Here is a 22378-nt window from a genome sequence, read left to right on the forward strand (position 1 = left end):
AAAAAAAAAAAAAAAAAAAAAAAAAAAAAGAATCCACCTGCTAATGTAGGGTACATGGGTTTGAGCCCTGAGCTGGGAAGATCCCACATGCTGCGGAGCAACTGAGCCTGTGCACCACAACTACTGAGCCTGAGCTCTAGAGCCCGCGAGCCACAACTACTGAGGCTGTGCGCCACAACTACTGAAGCCCATGCGCCTAGAGCCCACGCTCCGCAATGAGAAGCTACCACAATGAGAAGCCTGTGCACCAAAACGAAGAGCAGCCCCCGCTCGCCGCAACTAGAGAAAGCCCGTGCACAGCAACGAAGACCCAATGCAGCCAAAAAATAATAAAATAAAATAAATAATAATAAAAAAGTATTACTCAAAAATAAATCAGGGCTTCCCTGGTGGCGCAGCAGTTGAGAGTCCGCCTGCTGATGCAGGGGACACAGGTTCGTGCCCCAGTCCGGGAAGATCCCACATGCCACGGAGCGGCTGGGCCCGTGAGCCATGGCCACTGAGCCTGCGCGTCCAAAGCCTGTGCTCCGCAACGGGAGAGGCCACAACAGTGAGAGGTCCGCGTACCGCAAAAAAAATAAAATAAAATAAGATATAATTAAAAAAAAAAGATCTGAGTCAACTACCCCATTCACAGATAAGAGAACAGAGATGAAATGAGGTAAAAAATCACTTGCCCACACTGTGGTAATGCCAGTGCTAGAAACCAATTCTACTCTTTCCTAATCCAAGGCTCTACCCACACACTCATGGTCCTTCAAAAATAATTAAAGTAGGGCTTCCCTGGTGGCACAGTGGTTGAGAGTTCGCCTGCCTATGCAGGGGACATGGGTTTGTGTCCCGGTCTGGGAAGATCCCACATGCCGCGGAGCGACTAGGCCCGTGAGCCATGGCCGCTGAGCCTGCGCGTCCAGAGCCTGTGCTCCGCAAAGGGAGAGGCCACAACAGTGAGAGGCCCGCGTACCGCAAAAAAAAAAAAAAAAAAAAAAAAAAATTAAAGTAAAGGAGTTGCTATTTTTCAGAACTAAGAGAGCTTTGCTTTAAAAGTTCTCAATTAAATATGAAAAAAACCCATCTTTTAAAGACTACAAATATGTAGGCTTCTTTGCAAACAAAATACTTCCTGCATTCAAACCATTAATACATACTGTAGTATGAGTGGCTGGTAACGGAACCAACTGTCATTACAGATCAGAGAAAGATGAGTTAAAAGTATGGGTCCACAGGAATTCCCTGGCAGTCGGAGTGGTTAAGACTCCGAGCTTTCACTGCTGAGGGCCCGGATTCAATCCCTGGTTGGGGAACTATTAATCCTACAAGCTGCACGGCACAGCCAAAAAAAAAAAGGGTCCACAAAATGGAAACCATACTAGGGCCTCCACTAGTTACAAAGGCAGTCAGCAGTTATGTCTGGACATTTCAGACAACGAGAAGAAGGTGGCCAGAAGTTATGGCCACAACTTCTTTTGTACAGCTTATTTCAACAGGAAAAGAACTATAATCTGAAGAACAGATATGAAATACACTTCCAGGAAGGAAGGACATGATTATGAATTGCCTCCAAGGTCTTCTCTCTTTGGGACTCAAAGGCATTCTTGTGAAAAAAGAGAAGGACGTGGTTAGAACCTGCCCCTCAAGGTAATATAACACAATGAGTTTAGATGGATTCAAAAGCATATTTTCGTTAAAAAACACCTTGAATAATATGTTTCAATAGTGCACAATGAAAGGGCATATGTTAATAAAACCCACCTGTCTGATAGTAGGTCTCAGCAACAGAAGGCTGAGGCTGGGCGGCAGCAGCTACAGCAGCTGCAGTTGCTGTTGGTTGTTGGTAGTACTGCTTACTATCATAAGCTACAGCAGGAGCTGTGGATCTTACATATGAGTACGAGTCCTAAAGAGAGAATGAAAGAAAATCTTGCTATGAGTGAAGCGGCAGACGGAAAAAACCCTTCATCTTTACTATATTAAAAACGCAATAAAAGAAAACAAAAGCCTAAATATGTATGAACAGAGACAGAAGATTCAAATTCAATACAAAGGGCATTCATTTTGGACTTCATCAAATAAGGTCAAAACCATTTTAAGCAGTATGCTTAACTTTTACAATCGGAAAAATCATCAAAATTTTAAAATAAGGATTATTTTTTTTAAAAATTAATTTTATTAAAAAATTGCTTGGCGAATCTGCCTTAAAGATGGATGCCACAGTAAAGAACACCTGGATGTTCTAAGCTTTGTGACTGTTCCAGCTTTCTTTTCATTCTTCCTTATTTACTACTATTCATTAACATAATGCTGAGTAGGAGCTTCCAGGTGGAGGAAAGGGGAACAGAGGTTCCAAGGGAAAGGAACGCTAAATATAAATCTCCAAGGCAGTGAAGATCACGGTGAGCTGGGTGAATTCTGGCACTGCATATAGTGAGGAGAACTGGGGAGGTACACCTGAGGTATGCAGGAGGAAAGGCAGAAAGAGTTGGCAGGGCCCAGAAAATGATGGGCTTCATACATCCTATCAAAACCAATAAAATTTATTATATTCTGTCTCTGGACAAAATGAAAACAATCACACATGTTAAAGTAATCCTGAGTTTAGTAACCTACTAAATATTAGTAGCAAATACTAATAATGCCGATTCATGTCAGTTTCTTAGTTAACAAAATAAATCCCCGTATTTTAGAAAGAATATTTAAAAACCAGGCAAAGTCCAGAAGGACCAAAGTTTAAAAAACAGATCCTAAAAGCAAACAAACAAAAAATGGGATAAAGGATTAGGACCAAATTTAATTAAATAAGCAGGTAGTAATTTAGTGTCATATCAGACATAAAGAGAATTATATTACCATAAACAGACTTAGATCTTTATGTCCCTATAAACCTAACAAGAAGCAATTAGATGAATTAAGAGCAGGATCAATTTCTATTACAAACTAAGAAAGAACACCTTGAGGGAAGAATGTACATTTAGGCAACAGAATTTCCACCCTTGATAAGTTTCAAGAAGACACTATGTAATTTGTCCTATTCAGCTGAGGCTCATGGTTCTCAAAATAGGAGACACAGGTGTGTCCCAAGTGGATAAATAATGCCATAGTACCAACAAGAGGCAGAAGACCCTAAAATAAATAAATAAAAATTTTAAAAAAGGGGCAGAAGACCCTATATGTCTTAATTTTTCTCAAAAACTTGTAATAAAATTAAAATACTTAACCAGTAATTAATGTATCTTTTTTTTTTTTTTTTTTTTTGGCCACGCCATGTGGCATGTGCAACCTTAGTTCCCTGACCAGGGATCGAACCTGCGCCCCCTGCAGTGGAAGCGCAGAGTCTTAACCACTGGAGTGCCAGGGAAGTCCCAATTACTATATTTTTTAAATTAAAGCAAACATATATATAGAGTGGACTGCAATGCACTGGGGGATTATTAATATAAAACTCACCACAAGGAAACTTAATGCTTGGAGTACGCCCCCAAATTATAGGAATACACACTCACTTTTCTGTATCATTAGAGGTATATTTTGGAAGACCCAAATTTGAGAAGCATTGGCTTGGACATTACATTAAATACTGAAGCCACTGAACCTATATGTTAAGGCTAATGAAAGTAGTTTTCTTACCTGGTAGTTTTGTGTAGTAGCTGGGGGTGGTGGTGGAGGTGCTTCTTGTTGCCTCTGTGTGTAACCATAGTCAGTCGCTGTGTGTGCAGTGGGGTACCCTCCATATGCAGCAGCTGTTGCAGCAGCTGCAACAGCTACTGGAGCAGGCCTGGCAACTGCAACTGTGGCGGCTGCTGGTGCATAGGCAGCAGTAACTGTGTGAGCAGCTACTGGAGCCTGATGGACAGTGTAGCTAGCAACCGTAGTTGGATGAGAGTAGGCTACACCCGAAGCTGGCTGCTGGCTATATTGTGGAGTAGAAGAATAAACATAATACAATTTAATTTTTAAAATCTAGGAGTTTAATCAACTTAAATCAAAAGCACATTTCCCAATAATTTAATCATGGACTACAAAAGAACGGGTATTTGAGCTTAATAAACCACCTAACCAACACCCTATTTTTTGTTGTTGCATAACTTTCATTCCTTAATCTGAATAAATTAGATAGTCACACATATGTTTCAGATCAAAGATCATATCACAAAGCAGGGAGGACAAACTGGGATAAGAAGTATAAGGAAGAAAGAAAAAAACCGATCAACCTAGGAACTTAAAAAAGTATTTGTTATATGTATAGTTCTTTATCATGTACTATAGTTAAAAAAAAATCTCTACAAGGAAATCATATCAAGAAAAATATTGTAGTCTAACTCCAATTATGGAAAACATTTAAGGTAGAAACTATTACCAAGATGACTTAAATACTTCTGATGCTGTAAGGCAGTGGTTCTCAGCTAGGGGAGATTTTGCCCTCCAGGAGATATCTGGCCATGTCTGGAGCTATTTTTGATGGTTAAACTGCGGAGGAGGTGGTGATGTGTGCCACTGGTATTTAGTGGGTAGAGGCCAGTGATGCTGTTACATAAAGGACAGCTATCCACAACAAAGAATTATCCAAAGAATGTCAACAGTGCTGAGGTTGAGAAATCCTGCTCTAAGGTACAGAATTTACAATGGAATATCTATTATTTTAGATAAATTTTCCAGGTTTCAGGCAGCAATTCATTATACACATTTCTTTTTCTCTTAAAAAGTAGCACATGTTGCAAAAGGAGACCTAAGTCAGGTGCTTTGCAATCATAACATTTAAACCTCAGAGAGACAAAAACAGTTTCTAAAACTGTAAATCAAATGAATCTTCAGCTAAAGTTAAAATAACATTTACTTTAATTTTTAAATTGAGAGCCTATATCACATAAAACCAGGCCCACAAATGTTAGCAAATGAAAACGTTTTTGTTGTTTTAGGTTCTCTTGAGTAAGTAATACATTCACATTCACACTTGCTAAAGCTATATTACCAAGGCAGAAAAATGCCTTCTTAAAAAAAGGAGAGCCCCAACAGTTATAAGTTTTTTTTGACCATAAGTTTTTTTTTTTTTTTTGCGTTACGCGGGCCTCTCACTGTTGTGGCCTCTCCCGTTGCGGAGCACAGGCTCCGGACGCACAGGCTCAGCGGCCATGGCTCACGGGCCCAGCCGCTCCGCGGCATGTGGGATCTTCCCAGACCAGGGCACGAACCTGTGTCCCCTGCATCAGCAGGCGGACTCTCAACCAATGCGCCACCAGGGAAGCCCTGACCGTAAGTTTTAGTATGAGCCAACAGTTAAGAATAGCTAAGAAAATACCTGACGTAAGCTGAAGCTGCACGAATAAACTAGAGTGTTTGATTCATGGGTTATAGTACAGGGTATTCTTCACTGGTATGCACAATACCAAAAAAAAATATGGCACAGAATTAAAATCTGGGGCCATCATATTTTAACTGTATTATGGAAAACACTGATAATTAGGATGTGTTCAAAGGGAATCAATATGAAGTTTATAAGTATGGGTATTATTTCACATAAAAGTAGAGGACTTAGGGACATTCAGTCTAGAAAAAGTGACCTTGGAAGATATGATAGCTGCCTTCTAATAGAAGAGACTTACTCCATGCTGCTCCAGAGAACAGAACTAGAACCAATGGATGGAAGGGTGGCAGATTTCAGCCCAATATGAAAAAGAAAAAAAAAACAAAAACTTAGAACAGAGTCCAAAGAAACTCTTATAATTTCTATTTGGATGAGGTTTTCCACATTTTGATACTAAAATTAGCTAACATTTCCTACATATATGCCAATTATAAGAGAGGAAAAGGGAAGTTTAAACGGTAATAGCGGGAAATTGGTTGGGCATTGACATTTTCTATGGATAATTCCACGTCCTTAAGAAAAATTCCAATAACATATACTTCTTCAAAATTCCTAGAACTGAGAAAAAGAATTATGTTTAAAATATAAATACACCAGTTCTGTGAAACTTGTATTTAACATTTACTGATAAGATTTCCCACGTAGAGGCTACATGGTTATGTAAAATTCAGTCTTGAATTCCTATACTGTTTCCATTCATCCCACTGCTCTTTATCGAGTATCTGTTCACATTTCATGGTCCCCAAAACATGTCCTATAGGACAAAAAACAAAAGTTGGCGTAGAATAGGAATGTCAAGTACACTAGGCAGGCAATTTGACTTATACTGCCACTGATCTTTTTTTTTTTTTGCGGTACGTGGGCCTCTCACTGTTGTGGCCTCTCCCATTGCGGAGCACAGGCTCCGGACGTGCAGGCTCAGCGGCCATGGCTCACGGGCCCAGCCGCTCCGTGGCATGTGGGATCTTCCCGGACCAGGGCACGAACCCGTGTCCCCTGCATTGGCAGGCGGACTGTCAACCACTGCGCCACCAGGGAAGCCTGCCACTGATCTTTAAAAGTCCATGCGACTCATGAAGGGATGACCTTGTGCTCTGGTTTATGCCTATTGCCCCAGCATAATTATTAATAGTATTCTCACTCTCCTATGTGTCTCAGTTTGAACAATAAATTTTATAGTCACCCTTCCCAGGAATCATATAAAAAGATGCCAGTGCATTTAGCAATTACCATAGACATCCCTAGGGCTGTCTAACCTAACTTGCTCTGTAGAGCCAGGTCCCTAACCATCATCTGGGCTGGAACCACATGCTCCACCAAAGCATCATGAAGAATGATGATCCAGTCCCAGTTCCCAGGGGGTCAAGGGCTAGGGCAGCTGACTACTATTCAGAATAAAGATTCTCTGATTTGTTATCTTAGACCCATCTGGGAAATTCTCTTCCAATTTCAAATACCTTTAGGAAAACTGCCTTTCACATGACACAGATGACTAGACTGGACTATAGCCGTTCAATCAAGTATCAAGTAGCTAAGTCTAAATAAGTAAATTAATTTTTAAAAATTCAGGTCAAGTTCAAATTAGCTTACATAAAAATTAGTCTTAAGTTGAAACAGTTCAAACCAAGGTTTTTGCCTAGTCTGGGGTGTGAGAATAAAAGGTGTTAAATTATATCCCTACATAAAATGTAAGACTTTTAACTGTCTTTAAATAATTTCTTAAATAGGGAATTCCCTGGAGGTCCAGTGGTTAGGACTCTGTGCTCTCACTGCCAAGGGCCTCAGTTCAACCCCTGGTTGGGGAACTAAAATCCCACAAGCCGTGTGGCCAAAAATAAATAAATAATTTTTTTAAATTTAAATAGAACAGGACATAAAATCCCAAATCTTGTGCCATAAAAAATAATTTGTGAAATATGAGAAGATTTTCATTTACTAAGCATCCAGTAGAGCAGAAGCTTTTACTTAGGTGGTAATATCCTTTGTGAATAAATTAAATCTAATCAGCTTCAGTCAGTTTTAAACTGGGACAAATTAAATAATAAATTATGAAACAAACATATAAAAACAACACGGGTAAGAAAGTTTAAGAAACAATCAGACAGGGACTTCCCTGGTGACGCAGTGGTTGAGAGTCTGCCTGCCGATGCAGGGAACACGGGTTCGTGCCCCGGTCTGGGAAGATCCCACATGCCGCAGAGCAGCTAGGCCCGTGAGCCATGGCCGCTGAGCCTGCACGTCCGGAGCCTGTGCTCCGCAACAGGACAGGCCACAACAGTGAGAGGCCCGCATACCACAAAAAAGAATCCACCTGCCAATGCAGGGGACACGGATTTGAGCCCTGGTCCGGGAAGATCCCACATGCCACGGAGCAACTAAGCCTGTGCGCCACAACTACTGAGCCTGCACTCTAGAGCCCGCAAGCCACAAATACTGAGCCCACATGCTGCAACTACTGAAGCCCGCATGCCTAGAGCCTGTGCTCTGCAACAAGAGAAGCCACCGCAATGAGAAGCCTGTGTACCGCAATGAAGAGCAGCCCCCGCTCACCATAACTAGAGAAAGCCGGCGTGCAGCAATGAAGATGCAATGCCACCAAAAATAAACAAACAAACAAACAAAAAGATACCAAAAAGAAAAAGAAACAATCAGACATAAAATGGAAGGGTATTTCTCTTGGCGGTGGGGGGGAGAGTATTTAGGAAATTATTAATATTGAAGAGTAAAAACATCCTTCATATTTCTGAACTTAAGCTGGAGGTTAATGGTCTGCTCCCTACTTGCTTACCAAAAAGTGAAGCCAGCCAGAAGCCTTACCGAAATAAACAGCCAGCTAAAATCACCAGATGTTTAAAGAAAACCTACTATAAACTGCAAAAGAAATAAGAATGAACCCATGGAAAATGGATATCTCAAAGCAACAGATAAGAATTTTAAAAATCTCTAATTTGTATCCATAAAACAAGAATTTTACACTAGTTAGAAGATAAAGTTGAAGGACATGGACAAGATAAAGACAAAAGAAAAGAGAAAGGATAAATATAGCAGGTCTAATATTCCAACAAAAAGGAATTCTAGAGTAAAGAAAAAAAGCAGATGGAAGAAATTAAGAAATTTCCCACTCTTGAAGGGAGGCCCGTATTTTCAAATTCAAATATCTACGGAGTATAAAACAGAAATGAAAGAACAACACTGAGAGACATATACTGATAGCATTTCATAACACAAGACAAAAAAAAGATCCTTTAAATCTCCGGAGAGAAGAAAAACAGATCACCTACATACAAGTAAATGAAAATCAGACTTACTGATAACACCAGTGGCTGGAGGACAATAGGGTAATGTCTTCAAAATTCAAGGGAAAATGATTATCAATGTAGAATTCTGCACCCAGTTAAACTATTAACACAGAATAATGATTTTGACATTCAAGGTCTGAAGGAGTTTACCTCCCACATGCCTTTTCTTAGGAAGCTACATGAAAATGTACTTCAGCAAAAAATAAAACAAGAAAGATATCATGGGATCCTACAAACAGTGGACTCAAACTCAGGAGACAGATAAAAGCCCAGGTCGGCAGCTATGCAGCAGGCCCAGAAAGGCAGTAAGTTTATGAGACTGAAATCAAAGGAAGGACAGAAGCCTCCAGGAGAAGGATGTCTAGGAAAACAGATGACTGGACAATGGACAGTAGACCAAGAGCCTGGGAAAATCTCATGATATAATCAAGGCACCAAGAAGATTTGTGTGAAAAAAGGGTAATGAAAGACTTCAGGAAATATGAAACTGCTCAAGAAAAGTCATGATCTCAGTTGAGCAATTAGTAGGGTGTAAAAAAGGAAAAATCTGTTTGAAATTGACCCTGCAAAGATTCTCTATTAAGTGATACAGGGTTGTAAAAATGGAATACATGAGGAATTCTAATCCTAGAACAGTACTTGGCTCCAGAGTAAATACTATTTACAGTCATAATAATGAAACAGTTTTCTGCTTTAAGGTTTTAGAATCAACCTAAATCACGGAAGATAAACTATGATTACAGAACACAATGTAAGTGTTATCACAAGGAAAACGAGAGCTGAGTTGGGGGATGGGGAGGAGAAAGAGGGAAAGTAAAGCACAAGGGTTTCAAGATTCTTAGAGAGTACCAAGATACTGTCTACCTTTGATGGAACTAGAATTGGTGTGTATTGTTTGAAGTAACAGAAATAGTCATATCACTGAATCTGGGAGGAGAAATGAGAAGCATGAGAGAGTATGTATGAAATCCTAACCATGATTGTAAGAAACCAAACTATAATGCATAAAGTTGATAAATTAAGACATAAAAAAGCAGCATACTATTTAGTGATATGGAGGTTAGAAATAAAACCAAAATGCGTTAAAGGTGGGGAACTGGGAGGCAGGGAGAAGGAAAATAAGGGACTGTTGTTTTCATTCAGCCCTTCTATACTATTTTTAATTAATTAATACATTACTCTGGGAGTAATGAAAGATAAGCAGAAAGATATCAGAATAGAATTCTCAAGCTGGCAACTTCAATGACCAACAAACCAACCCCGAATTTAAATACTCCTTTCTAGTTATCCCAACACAACTCTAATATCTACATTTCTGGCCTCAACCCTAATCTATATCCAACTTCAGGCCCATCTTTAAGTGCTTTTGAATTCCATTAATATGACCTGGCTTCATACTACACTACTAAATTTATAGTCACTACTGAAATTAAATAACTTATGTGTACAAATGACTCATCCGCATAAGCGGCATCCTACACCTCTGTTAGTTTCTATACAACAGTGGTTCTCAAAATGTGATGCAAGGACCGCTGAGGGTCCCTAAGACCGTTTCAGAGGGCTCAGGAGGTTGGTTCTCCCTTTTCAATTACAGATTGCCTTCATATATTTTAATCCGAACAATTTACTTCAACAGACAATGCAGAAGCAGGTATGAGAATCCAACCATCTTAATTGAGATATTAAAAAGATTTGTTTGCTTCCCTGGTGGCGCAGTGGTTGAGTCTACCTGCCGATGCAGGGGACACGGGTTCGTGCCCCGGTCCGGGAAGATCCCACATGCCACGGAGCAGCTAGGCACGTAAGCTGTGGCCGCTGAGCCTGCGCGTCCAGAGTCTGTGTGTCCGGAGCCTGTGCTCCACAACAGGAGAGGCCACAACAGTGAGAGGCCCGCGTACCACAAAAAAAAAAAAAAAAACCATTTGTAGAAATGTTAAACAATGCTTCTCATCTTACTACTTTTTCAGTGGTTGGAATATAGTTATTTTTCATAAAGATATTTCTGGTTAGCATGTAGTGGTATTTTTACTATTTTAAAACAATTTAATAAATATTTTAAAAATTTCTAAAATAGTAAGTATTATATAATCCGCATAAACAAAAGCTTTTGGGGGTTTTTAATAATTAGAGGTTAGAAGGGTCCCCAAACGAAAAAGTTTGAGAACCACCATTTTACGATACAGAACATTAACTTAGAGTCTGTAATGGTATTCGCCATTCATTTTCCTGCTCTTTACTTACTGCCCCTTTAAACAAAATGTTTCCTTCTATCTTATGACATGGAAACAGTACTTGTTCTCTGGTAAAATGAGCACTGAAAAAGTGGCCAGAGCCCCAAGTCTGCTGCCTACAGCTGTGTAATAGTCTTATCTAGGGCTCCAAATCTCCTCCCAGTTTACCTGGTGTGCTGCTGTACAAATATTTTCTATGTTAGCAGAGACATCAAAGGCATAGGGAAGTAATGGCTTAGAATTTTGGAACTCCCACACAAAACTAACAGAAGGTGAATTAGGAAAAAGCTCACTTCCCCCTTTAAGGGAGAACTGTAAGGAAACTTTCCTGTCTCAGCCTTGGCTCCAAGTAAAAGAGAGAAGCCTCTCCTGACAAGTCTTAACAAAAAGCCAGCACTCCTCTACTTTGGGCTCTGGAATTCACATTAGCTGACCAGGAAAACTAACTACTTGGTTTGGCGTTTATTTATTTATGTATTTCCTTCCAGGTACCACAAAATGCTCATTCCTCTCTAATGCTACCATGTTCCAAAAAAGAGGAGATCTCAATCAAAAATCACAAACAAAACCCATAAGGAAACAAGATACTAGGAGCAAGGGTTTGAAAAAAAAAAAAAAAAAAAAGACTACAAGTATTAGTATTGGATACGAAATATAAGTACACTTAAAGAGACTATGAAAACCAAGACCAAGAACTAAGAGTTCAATCAAAAACAACCAGATGAATTAAAAAAAAAAAACAACAGAATTTCCAGAAATGAAATACAGTATATAAAAATTATAATCAGACACTCAGAAAGGCATTACATAACTGATTAGACATAGCTGGCAAAAAAAAAAATCTATAAAAATTACTCAGAAGGCACACAAAGAGATGAAAGATATTAAAGAGGTTAAAAGACCAGGAGAAAAGAATAAAAAATAGTAACTTACAACTACTGGAGTTGCAAATGAAGAAAAAGGGAGAGAGGAAACATCTAAATAGAATGTCTGATATAACAATCCTCAGATCCAGGAGCCCCCAACTAACCCTAAGTAGGATTAAATAAGGAATTCTCACCAAGACGCATCTGAGTGAAACTGTAAACACCAAAGAGAGAGAAGCACAAGTAGCTTGAGGAAAAAAAATCCCTAGAAACTAAGTGATGACTTCTCAAGAATGAGAAGGGTGAAATGAAGATATTTTGAGATTAAAAAAGAGAGAAAAACCAAAAAAACATTGTTATCAGTAGACCCACATTAAAGGACATTCTCAAAGATTTACTTTAGGAAGAATGAAAATGATCTCAGAGGGAATGAATATTAAATAATAATAAAAAAGTGGTAAATACGAAGGCAAATTTAAATACTCACTAGCTATATAAAACAATAATTTTGTTCAACAACGGTTGTGGGGTTAAGAACATCTGAAATATAGTACAACAAAAGCACAAAAATCAGGAGTGGACTGACCAAAGTTAAAACATTTTAAGTCCTGGTATTGTTTAGGAGAATAAAGGTGATGATTAACTTTAGACTAAGTGAAATATGCTAAATTTCTAAAGGAACCACTATAGGACAAATGCGGAATGTTTCATTTCTGAAAGGCCATCAGGGAAACAAGTCTCAGGCAAGAAAATGTAGGCAGCTCCTGTCACTTACATTATTAAATGTGCTTTTTCTCCCCTGGAAAACATACTTTGTTATGTGTTTGTTTCAATTTTGCATAAAATGGTAAAGTAACTGATAAAACTTTTTTTTCTGTCTTTCTCTTGGCACACAAAACAAATTTTAACCTTTCCATTAGTCCAAATTTAATGCTCAACATTGCTGGACTTTTCTAGGTCAAATTATGGCATTTTACGTATCTACAAAATCACTGACAAATTTATCTTTACATTTAGTATTTTATAATGTTGAGAATGATGCAAAATTAAACTTTCTCATGGAATAATCCCAAAGACAAACCACCTTTAAATATTCCCTAAACTTGTTATTGTAATGTCATGCTCTCATTAACCTTCACAGTCCTATTAAAACAATAACTGCATCATTGTAGAATTATAGAAGAAATTTAAATTCAGGCTCTATTTTCTTCTTAAAAACTAGAACAAATAAAATAACTAATCCTAAAATTTCTACCAACTCTTTAGATGGGTAGACTACAAGGGAGGGAGGGTGGTTAAACATATGAAAACCGTTGACAGTTTTCTTGACATCTTTTAACTCTCAACATACCAGGAGAAATATCATTTGGGTCCATTGGACCTCTTACATTTTCTGTATTTTTGAGGTCATTTGACAATTTACATAAGAATAAGGGATAATGAAAATACTATTAGAAAATTTTAAATACAGAGTACAATAAACCCGAATTTTTATTCCACATATACACAAAATGCACCATGTTCTCTGAACATAACTGCTTATCAACTTTCATGCATGAACATGGAACATGTCCATCCCATAAATGCTAATTCCACATTTCAAATATTTTTCTCATAAGTTCTAACCTACCATTACTTTTGGTTCATCTTCCTGCATTTGAATTGTCAAAATGCAATGCTTAAAAAAGTTTTGAAATGTTTTATGGCTCATATTTTGTTGAAGAGAGATGGTCATCTACTTTGCTCCATAACTGTAAAACATTATCAGTTTTTTGCTTTGGAATGATCTAAAGAATCTTTTAAATTCTACACCATCTATTTCCTTCCAACTACCTTTGTATACATATCTGCCTTAAGCATCTGTCCACTAATGAATCATATCGAGTAAATTTTGGTTCACAAACATCACAAAACATGAAAGATTTCTGCCACAGATACTTTTAGCAAAATGGGATGTTCTGGAACTTGTCACAGAATATTACATAATGAAGTCCTTCCTGTTAACTAGATGAGAATATCTTACTTTCCTTTTTTATCCTTATAAATATATTTTTCACTCACTGATTCTTCAGTTTGAAAAAAATCATCTAGGACATTGTATCTATAGACTCTTAGGCTGAGATTTTGCTTATACAATCAATTTCACCATTATCATTTGTCTAGAGTGGTGCTATTTTTGTATTATCTTATTTAGCTAAGAGTTGTCAAATATCGTCTTGTGTTAACTTTCTTCTCTTTGCCAGTATGAACAGAGAATTAGTAATTCTGACTCCTCAACTGTGTTGAAGGAAAGCTAAAAGCCAACTATTAAAGACAGCATCTCTCCTTTCTTTCATACCTTCTTGAAAGACAATGCAATACTTTAGACAATGCAACATCCTCCAATTATTTCACTATTTTACTATCCTTTTAGGTCAGTGGTCCCCAACGTTTTTGGCACCAGGGACTGGTTTTGTGTAAGACAATTTTTCCAAGGATGGGAGGGGGTGGTTCAGGCACAGTATCTTTTCCCAGAAATAAAAAATGAATTAAAAATTTTATTTTCATTTAATCGATCTTCAAAAACAGTGCTTCCGAATACTTTAAGCCCATTTAACCTCTAGGACCCTCAAGAATTTATCTGTGGATAAACAACTGTATAGCACAGGGAACTACATTCAATATCCTGGGATAAACCATAATGGAAAAGAATGTATACATGTGTATAATTGAGCCGCTTTGCTATACAGCAGAAATTCACACAACACTGTAAATCAACTACACGTCAACAACAGCAACAAAAAAATTTATTTGAATACTAAATTCGACTACAAGACCTATCTTATGCAAAATTTTATGCTTATCTTTCTGTAGCTCCAAACGATCAGATTCTAGTTTTTCTATACTGGCTGCCCATGAAAATTACACCGAAGATCTTGCTAACTATCAATCCTTTATCCAGCCTCTCTAAAACCCTAACATTGCTGATTACTCCATCTTCTTTTGGTTTTTATGAACACTACATTCTCCCAGCTCTCTGCCCACCCCGACCCTGTCTCAGTATTTGCTTCTTTCTTTGGCCCTACTTTAAACACACATGTCCCCCAAGTTTGTAACCATGGCTTTGTTCTATTTTTTTTCCCACTCATTCAAAAAACGTTTACTAAATGTTTGATGTATGACAGGCACTGTACTTTCTCTGGTTTCATCCATGCTCACACCTATAACGGTGAATCACCACCATACGGATGATATTCGGATTTACACTACGACCCTTATCCCTCTTCTGAGCTCCATTTCCAAATGTCTACTGAATATAACATTAACATTGATGGAGATATATGTATGCAGGGGCTATTCTGAGCACTTTACAAATTTTATCTCATTGAATTCTCAAATCACAATGGAGACTGTAGAGGCCTCCAGGGATGCTGATAGTGTTTTTTTGATTGGGTGCTGGTTATACAGGTGTGTCCAGCTTATGACATTTCATCAAGCTATATTCTTATTATATGTGCAGTTCTTTTTATATATACCATACTTCGACGGAGAATTTTTTTTAAATTTCAATCCTATGAGGTAATTATTAGTATTATCTCTAATTTATAGATGAAGAAACTCAAGTACCAAAGGACTGTGTGCCCAATGTCACATGACAAATAGTAGAGGGATCCTGGATTCAGCTCAGCTAGCCTGACTTCAGAACCCACCAACTATCAACCATACCAAGAATTTAATTTAGGTAATTCCCTGGCAGTCCAGTGGTTAGGACTCAGCGCTTTCACAGCCGAGGGCTAGGGTTCAATCCCTGGTCTGGGAACTAAGATCCCACATGCCACACAGCGCAGCCAGCGGGGAGGAGTGGGGGGTGGATTTAATTCATTCCTATCTTGGCTCAACACATTTTGTCTAAAATGACCTTCCCTCCATTTTCAGAATTAAAGACCATGAAGCCTACCTCAAACTCCATAGTCAGAATCCTCCAATTCCCCATTTTAGTATTTCATTAAAACTCAGTTATGATCGCTATCATGGCATAGTTACCTGGAGGTATACCTGCCCCTACCCTCATCCCCCAGGAGTGTAAACTCCTTGAAAGCAGGGACTATGCATACTGTAAGTTACTCCCTATGAACGTATTTTAATACATATATTATTACATGAGGAGACTAATACTAAAACAACAAAAAAGCCCAGTGTTCTTTGCTTCATTAATTCGCCCTCTGTAAGGATGAATTAAGAGCTGCACTGCACACAGCTTTCACAAAACACTAAGAAATGTTATACTCGGAACAACGACCCTAATTCTGATAGAGTGATGCCAAGGACAATGTTGTTGGCGCACTCCTCACCTTTAATCTCATTCTAGTAATTCTAACATACTTTGTCAATTACTACATTTATAAGCCCAAGGACTGTCTTCTGATTATCCTGATGGTGTACTTCTGAATAATAATTTGGTTGATTTGCTTTTTTTTGACAAATACCTCTACTTAAACAGCTATATATTCTAATCCAACTGCCCATAAGCATACATCTATTTCTGGGCTATTTTAAGCCAACGATCTATTTGTCTATCCCTCTACCAATACCACATTTTCCCGTTTAATAACATCTTTTGGTCCCTGCTAATACAAGACCTTCCTTATGATCTTACAAGACTGTCATGACTACTTTTGGACAAATACTCTCTTCACTATCAACATGAGAACTCCTTTATCAAGTTACCCCAAAAAGCCTGTTGTGATTTTTATTGCAATTACATTAAACATATAGAGTACTTAGGAGAAAATCGACAACTTGATAGTATTGATTTTTTTTCACTGCATGAACACAGCCCATCTTCAATTATTTGTCTTCTTTTATGTCCTTTATAGCCTACTGTATTTTTTTCTTAAAGTGTTTTGTATATCTCATTAGTTTTATTTCTACTTAATAGATTCTGTGGCTATATAAAAAGGACTTATTTGAAATTTGATAATCTAATTAATTCAACATTGCTGAAACAGGAGTGATCTTAGATCCAGAAAATTTGAACTCTTATTATTTCTCATATTAGTCTGTTGATTATAATCATGTTGCTTGCAAACAATTAAAAACTTGGAGGTCCCTATTAAACTGACACTGAAACTGAGGCCTCCAATTGATACTCAAGTACCTACTTTTAAAACATTTGAGATTATGAAGCTCTATATATTAAGTGTATGATAGCCATCAACTATGGAGAGCTTTTAAAACCCTTTTAGTATTATTATACAAATCTCTATAGAAAACTAGCACTGGTAAAATGCCTATTGAAAATCAAGCACTAGGCTAGGAAGGTTTATATTTAATAACTTCACCTCAAAGCAAGTTAGTTGAGGAAACTGAGTTGTAGAAAGATTAGGTGACTTGCGTAAGTGTCTAAAGAGATAGAGTTGAGATTCAAATCCAAAGCCTTTTCATTATAGTATACTGTGAGGAACGTTATAAAAACAGTCAAGCATACACCTTAAGCATTCTATACAGGGCTATTCTCCCTCATCCTACTCTTAAGGCTATTAATAACATATACAGGATATATCATCATTGTAAAAGCACTAATCCTTTTGGAAAGAAAATTTTCATTATTTCAAATTCATTCATGCAATATGAATCCTAAGATCTCTGATTCAACAATGGAGGAGCTGATATAATTAGCAGTTGCAGTAATTTTTTTTTTGGTAGAGCCAGTAAATTTCCATCACTAAGATCGGTTTCAAAAACCTGTTCACCTGGTTTTCTCACCATCTCAGTTAGTGATTACTTCTTTCTACCTTACTAGTGTTACTTTTATTCTTTCCTTCAAGATACAATACTCTTAACTCTACATTCAAATAAAAAGCAAAAAAGAGGAGGAAAATTCACTGGCCAATCAACCTACCCAAGTTATCTTAGTGATGTGAAAAGATACTTATCCTTTAGGAACAGATGTCCTAAAGACATCTCAAGAATCACTAGATGAGATGCCTTCTTTTGACTAACAGATGCTTAATTTAAGCTAATGTCCAGACAACAGTCGAAATCCACTTAAACATTTATTATTTAACAACATTTGCTGAGATCCTAAGAATATGGGGGCAATTGTTTTGTACCTTTATACAATCATTACTCTATAAAGTTTTTGAACTCAATTAATTCTAGATATTAAAAGGGTAAAAAAAAGTTGGCGAATGATTATTTTAAATAGCTAACTTTATTGAAGGTAGAATAACATTCAGATACCAATGATACACTAAGAGCTATAGATAGAACAAAGAAAATTAGTTTAAGCACAAGCTAAACATTTAGGTTATGCAGGTTAACAGACAAGCGTCTTGAGTAGATAGAAAGGTGACAAGAAAGATATGACCAAGGCTTTTCTAAAGAATACAAGAAACTAGCTGTTTAAAACTCTCCAAGAAAAAGTTATGTCCTATTCATAGTGGGATATAATGGGATTACTTTAGTTTATATTACATATACATAGCATATTTGTTTATGCCACAAATCCCCTTCAAAAACTGAAGAACTCCTATGAGAACTTCTGTAAAACTGCCAAAGAAGGAGACAAAAAAACTCATTTGATCCTATGATAGTTAATTAGAAAGTTTTTTCCACTGAGAATTATCTTTCTCACATTCTTTGCTACCCTAAGTTCTTACAACTGTTGAAATCATTTTTTTCAAGATTTATTATAAAATTAACGTCTGTCTAAAAGTTTTTAAATATATCTTCTCAAACAAAAAAGGTACTCTACTGAAGTAGGTACCTATCTAACCAAGTTCCCTTTCTGCCATGAAGCCATTCCTGTTTTTTCATCATGCTTGAGATCTGCCTTGTCCTACACACCCCAAATTAACATTCTACCAGAAATATATACTTATAAACACAATAATTAATACTTAAAACCTTTCTGATTTTGTTGCTGCCAAGGGGAAAAAAGCACATGAAAGGTAAGAAAATGAAAAGATTACATTTGCAATAATGGCAAATGGCACCAATAGGTTTATTTACTAGCCTTAAAAAAATAAAGAAGCAGAAGAAAAGCAATCAGTAGCTGATGGAACGTGTAGCACAAAGACTGAATAAATGCTTACCACAAAAATATTTAATATGTATTATACAAAAGAAAAACATGGTTTATCTAAAGGTTATTAGTAGTAGAACTTATAAGAGATCTTTACAACATCTCTTAAAGAACTTTGATACTTAGTATGCCATTATAAATCTCAAATATTAACAAGCAAAAAGAAAGTCTAAATTTAAAATAAATTTAATCAAATACCTCACATAGTGGTAACCAAGAAAACTAAGAACCGGAATTAAATCTAGACTTAGAATAGTTACTCTCAGTTATCTGCACTCAACGACAGGTGAAGCAACTATTCACCTAATCTACAGGTAAATGTTTAAGATCTCCTTAAGTTTACATCCTCCAAAAAAAATTCTTTTTTGCAAAGTAAGGCTTGGTCTTCCATGTCTCAAAGTTACATTTTAATGATTTCTAGACAGGAAGAAAGATGAGCACCATCACTGCATTTTTTGCATATGCTTTTATTATTAATGCTATTTGTTCATCTTCCTTGAACCAAGGTATTAGCATTACTGGACCTGATTTCTTTCCATTAAAAACAAACAATTCTATATAGTATGTTATATACAAGGACAGAGCAACTTAACAATTAGTTTTGCCAATACATGCATAAATAAGTAATGTCAAAAGACTAGTCTTTTCTCCTTAGACACACATATTAACAAGCAACTTAATATTTTGGATTGCTGTTACAGTTTACTGAAACTTTATAAGATTCAAAGCCAAAGAAAAACTAAGTACAGAAATTCTGTAATAGCTTCCTATACTGGGATAAAATACATACATGCAAATATTTGATCAAAAAATGATTATCTTTAAATTGGCATTTCCTCCCCTCATTTCTATCTATAGGTTTGCATTCGAAAAAATATTTCAAAACTGCCACAAAGAATAAACCCACTACATTTTCAGTAAACAGTTAATAATCCAACAAATCTATCACTCTGCCCACAGTAACAGAAAAATACTGTGTAAAACAATTAAAACTTAAATGGTTAAATACAGCCTTGTGTAGGACACACAGTACTTGCTAGCAGTAGATTTACAGCACAGTGCTGATTAGCTGTATCTTGTTTCCCAGAAAAAGAAAATGGCTTGATTTTTCTCTCCACGAAAATTATTTGCTCTTTATTAAAGTGGCTGTGACTTTGTTAGTTGTTTAATTATCACAATTTGTAAGTAAAGAATTTTTTAAAAGTTTGAAAAGCCCCAAGATCATGCCCCAATAATTTGTCATCTCAGTTCTTTTTCTGGAAATAAGCTTCAAGGTAAAAGAGACTTGTAAAAAAATGCCACATGCGTTCAACGCATTTGACAAATAGTAGAATATTAATTTCATCAATAAAACACATTTACACATTTTAATATCTCTTAAAAATCAATGGGGTCTTAAGCATTGAGTCATATTTTAACTGGTGGTGATTTTTTCAGTGATACATAAAATAATGATACCCTTCCTTTATAATAAATGCTATCTTATAATTCCATGAAATATGGCAACTCTGTTCCTCAGAATTACACGTTTTAACCAAAAAAGATAGCCCAATTTTACAGATGAGGAAAATGAAAGACCAAATAAGAGATGTCCCCAACATCATTAAAATCCGGAGCAAAAAAGACTGGAACCCAGGTCTTCTGGTTCCCAGTGATGTCCTTTCCATTAGACAACCCGCCGCCTGAAGTGAATGAGGTGAGAAAACTACCTGGGTTTATTAACCAATAGCTAATTTACCTAGTACACAGATATCTAATATAATCTCTCTCTATAAAAAGCTGATCACTTAGGAGCCCTGAACGCTTACGGCCTGAGTCTAAAGAGACTGTCTCAGACTGACTCAAAAGTAACAACAACAGAATCTAGTGTTTTTCTTTCTTTTGATAAGACATATAACGAACTACAGAAACTTCAGAAATTAGAGCTTCCCTTAGGTAAGAGATTTCATAGGGTGCATTTCACGGCACCTCACTTGCACTTTTCATTTCCCTGGAGGGGAAAGACCCGCCAAGGGAAATTACTGGCCCACCTGGAGCCTAAACGCAACAGCTAGAACAAAGCTGTGGACTCATTTATCAGCACTAGAAACTTCGCACATCTCTTCCAGCCTACCAGCTACACAATTCACAGGTGGTTGGTGTGTTTACCTCTCTCCTTGAAGGGAGAACTAAAGGAACCAAACGAATGCGATGACACCCACAGTCTGTTTGCGGGGATCGGGTGGAAGGCCAGGGGAGACCACGGGACGCAGAAGAAGGCACCCAAGAAAACAACACGTTATCTGGGCTCGGGGGGCCGGAGCACCGGGCGAGGACCGGTGCCCGGGCGGCGCGACTCCGCACTCCCCGAAAGGTGCCCTCGCCCACCGTCTCTTTCCCCAGGTGGGAGGGATATCGGAGGTGGGGACCGGCCCGGCGGGGGCGGGGACCGGAGGCACCGCAGGGGCCGCGGCCTCGGCTCCCTCCCTCCCAGCCCGGCGGGGGTGGCGGCTCGGCTCCGAGGCCGCGGGAGGCCATTTTAGCTGCGGGGCCGCCAAAGGCCCGGGAGGCCCTCCGCCTCACCGTCTCCCGCTCCCGCCCCCACCGGGGCCGCTGCCCGCCCCGGGCCAGGCGAGGCCGCGGGTCTCGGCCTGCCGCCGGCCGGCGCTCGGAGAGGGGGGGCACGGGGGGGCGGCGGGCGTGTGGGCGTCGTGTCGGCGGGATCCGGGCGGAGGGGCGAGCAGGGGGAGAGGAGGGAGAGGGCGGGGAGCCGTTACCTATACTGGGCCGCAGCCGCCGCCGCCGCCGCCCCGCTGTGGGTGAATCCAAAGTAGTTGCCGGTCGCCATTTTGGCATCTTCCCCCAGCCGGCTGGGCACTGCGACGGGCACGGAGAGTCGGGTCCCATGGCGGGAGAAGAGGCGCGGAGGAGCAGAGACGCCGAGGGAGGGAAGGGGAGAGAGAGAGAGAGGCTCCGTGAGAAGCCGCCCTCGCCGGGCCGGGCCGCGGCCGCGCCGCCTCCCCCTCCCGCCTCGCACTCCCTCACTCACTCGCACGCCCGGGTGGCGGCCGCCGCCTCCTCCCCAGAGCCTGCCCCAACCCCCGCGCCTCCCCGCCGCCCCGGGCCGGGGAAGGGGCCACGCGGGGACCCCGACGGGGCACATTATACTCACCATAGGTGAAAGAAACTACAGGGCATATGGGAATCATGGGCTCGGGCTGCTGCTGCTGAACTCTGAACTCTCACCCGCTGCCTCCCTCCTCTGCCCCGCTCCTCCTCAGCGGAGAACAGACCGCCGCCTCCCGCCGCACTGCGCAGGCGCCCCCCGCGCTCGGCACCCTGGGAGCTGTAGTCCCGCCGCCTTCGCGGCTCCGACGGGCGCGTGCCGGGCCTCGGCTGAGGCGGGCCTGGGGCGCCCTCCGGGGAAGGCGGGCTTGGTCTCCTCCGCGTTGGTGGCGAAGGCGAGACGAGCCGCGCCGGCCGGGAGAGGGAGTCGGGGAGAGTGACCCGAGAGAGTGACGTCTACCAGCCTTTTCTTCTTACTTTTCACTTCTTTCACTTTTGCGTGTGCATTTGTT

General features: G+C 39.2%; 1 protein-coding gene across 4 annotated transcripts in view; it reads right to left on the reverse strand.

Annotated features, from left to right (window-relative positions):
* ZFR (zinc finger RNA binding protein) overlaps positions 1–22112 on the reverse strand; it is a 75443-nt gene extending 53331 nt beyond the window's left edge. For 2 of the 4 annotated variants that reach the window (XM_029217104.1, XM_029217106.1), the window contains exons 1-5: positions 21973–22067; positions 21578–21677; positions 5598–5621; positions 3625–3907; positions 1753–1897 (exon numbers count right to left, since the gene is read on the reverse strand). In XM_029217104.1, coding sequence (XP_029072937.1) covers positions 1753–1897; positions 3625–3907; positions 5598–5621; positions 21578–21677; positions 21973–22009 — 589 coding nt within the window. In that variant the 5' untranslated portion in view covers positions 22010–22067. Of the gene's footprint in view, positions 1–1752; positions 1898–3624; positions 3908–5597; positions 5622–21577; positions 21678–21972 lie in introns of all 4 variants that reach the window. The other 2 variants (XR_003792698.1, XM_029217105.1) reach the window with 2 other exon arrangements.
* Between the last annotated feature and the right edge of the window lie 266 nt (positions 22113–22378).

The sequence above is a fragment of the Monodon monoceros genome, unplaced genomic scaffold (assembly GCF_005190385.1).
Source record: "Monodon monoceros isolate NGI ecotype Baffin Bay Population unplaced genomic scaffold, NGI_Narwhal_1 Super_Scaffold_12, whole genome shotgun sequence".
In the NCBI taxonomy this organism is placed as follows: domain Eukaryota; kingdom Metazoa; phylum Chordata; class Mammalia; order Artiodactyla; family Monodontidae; genus Monodon; species Monodon monoceros.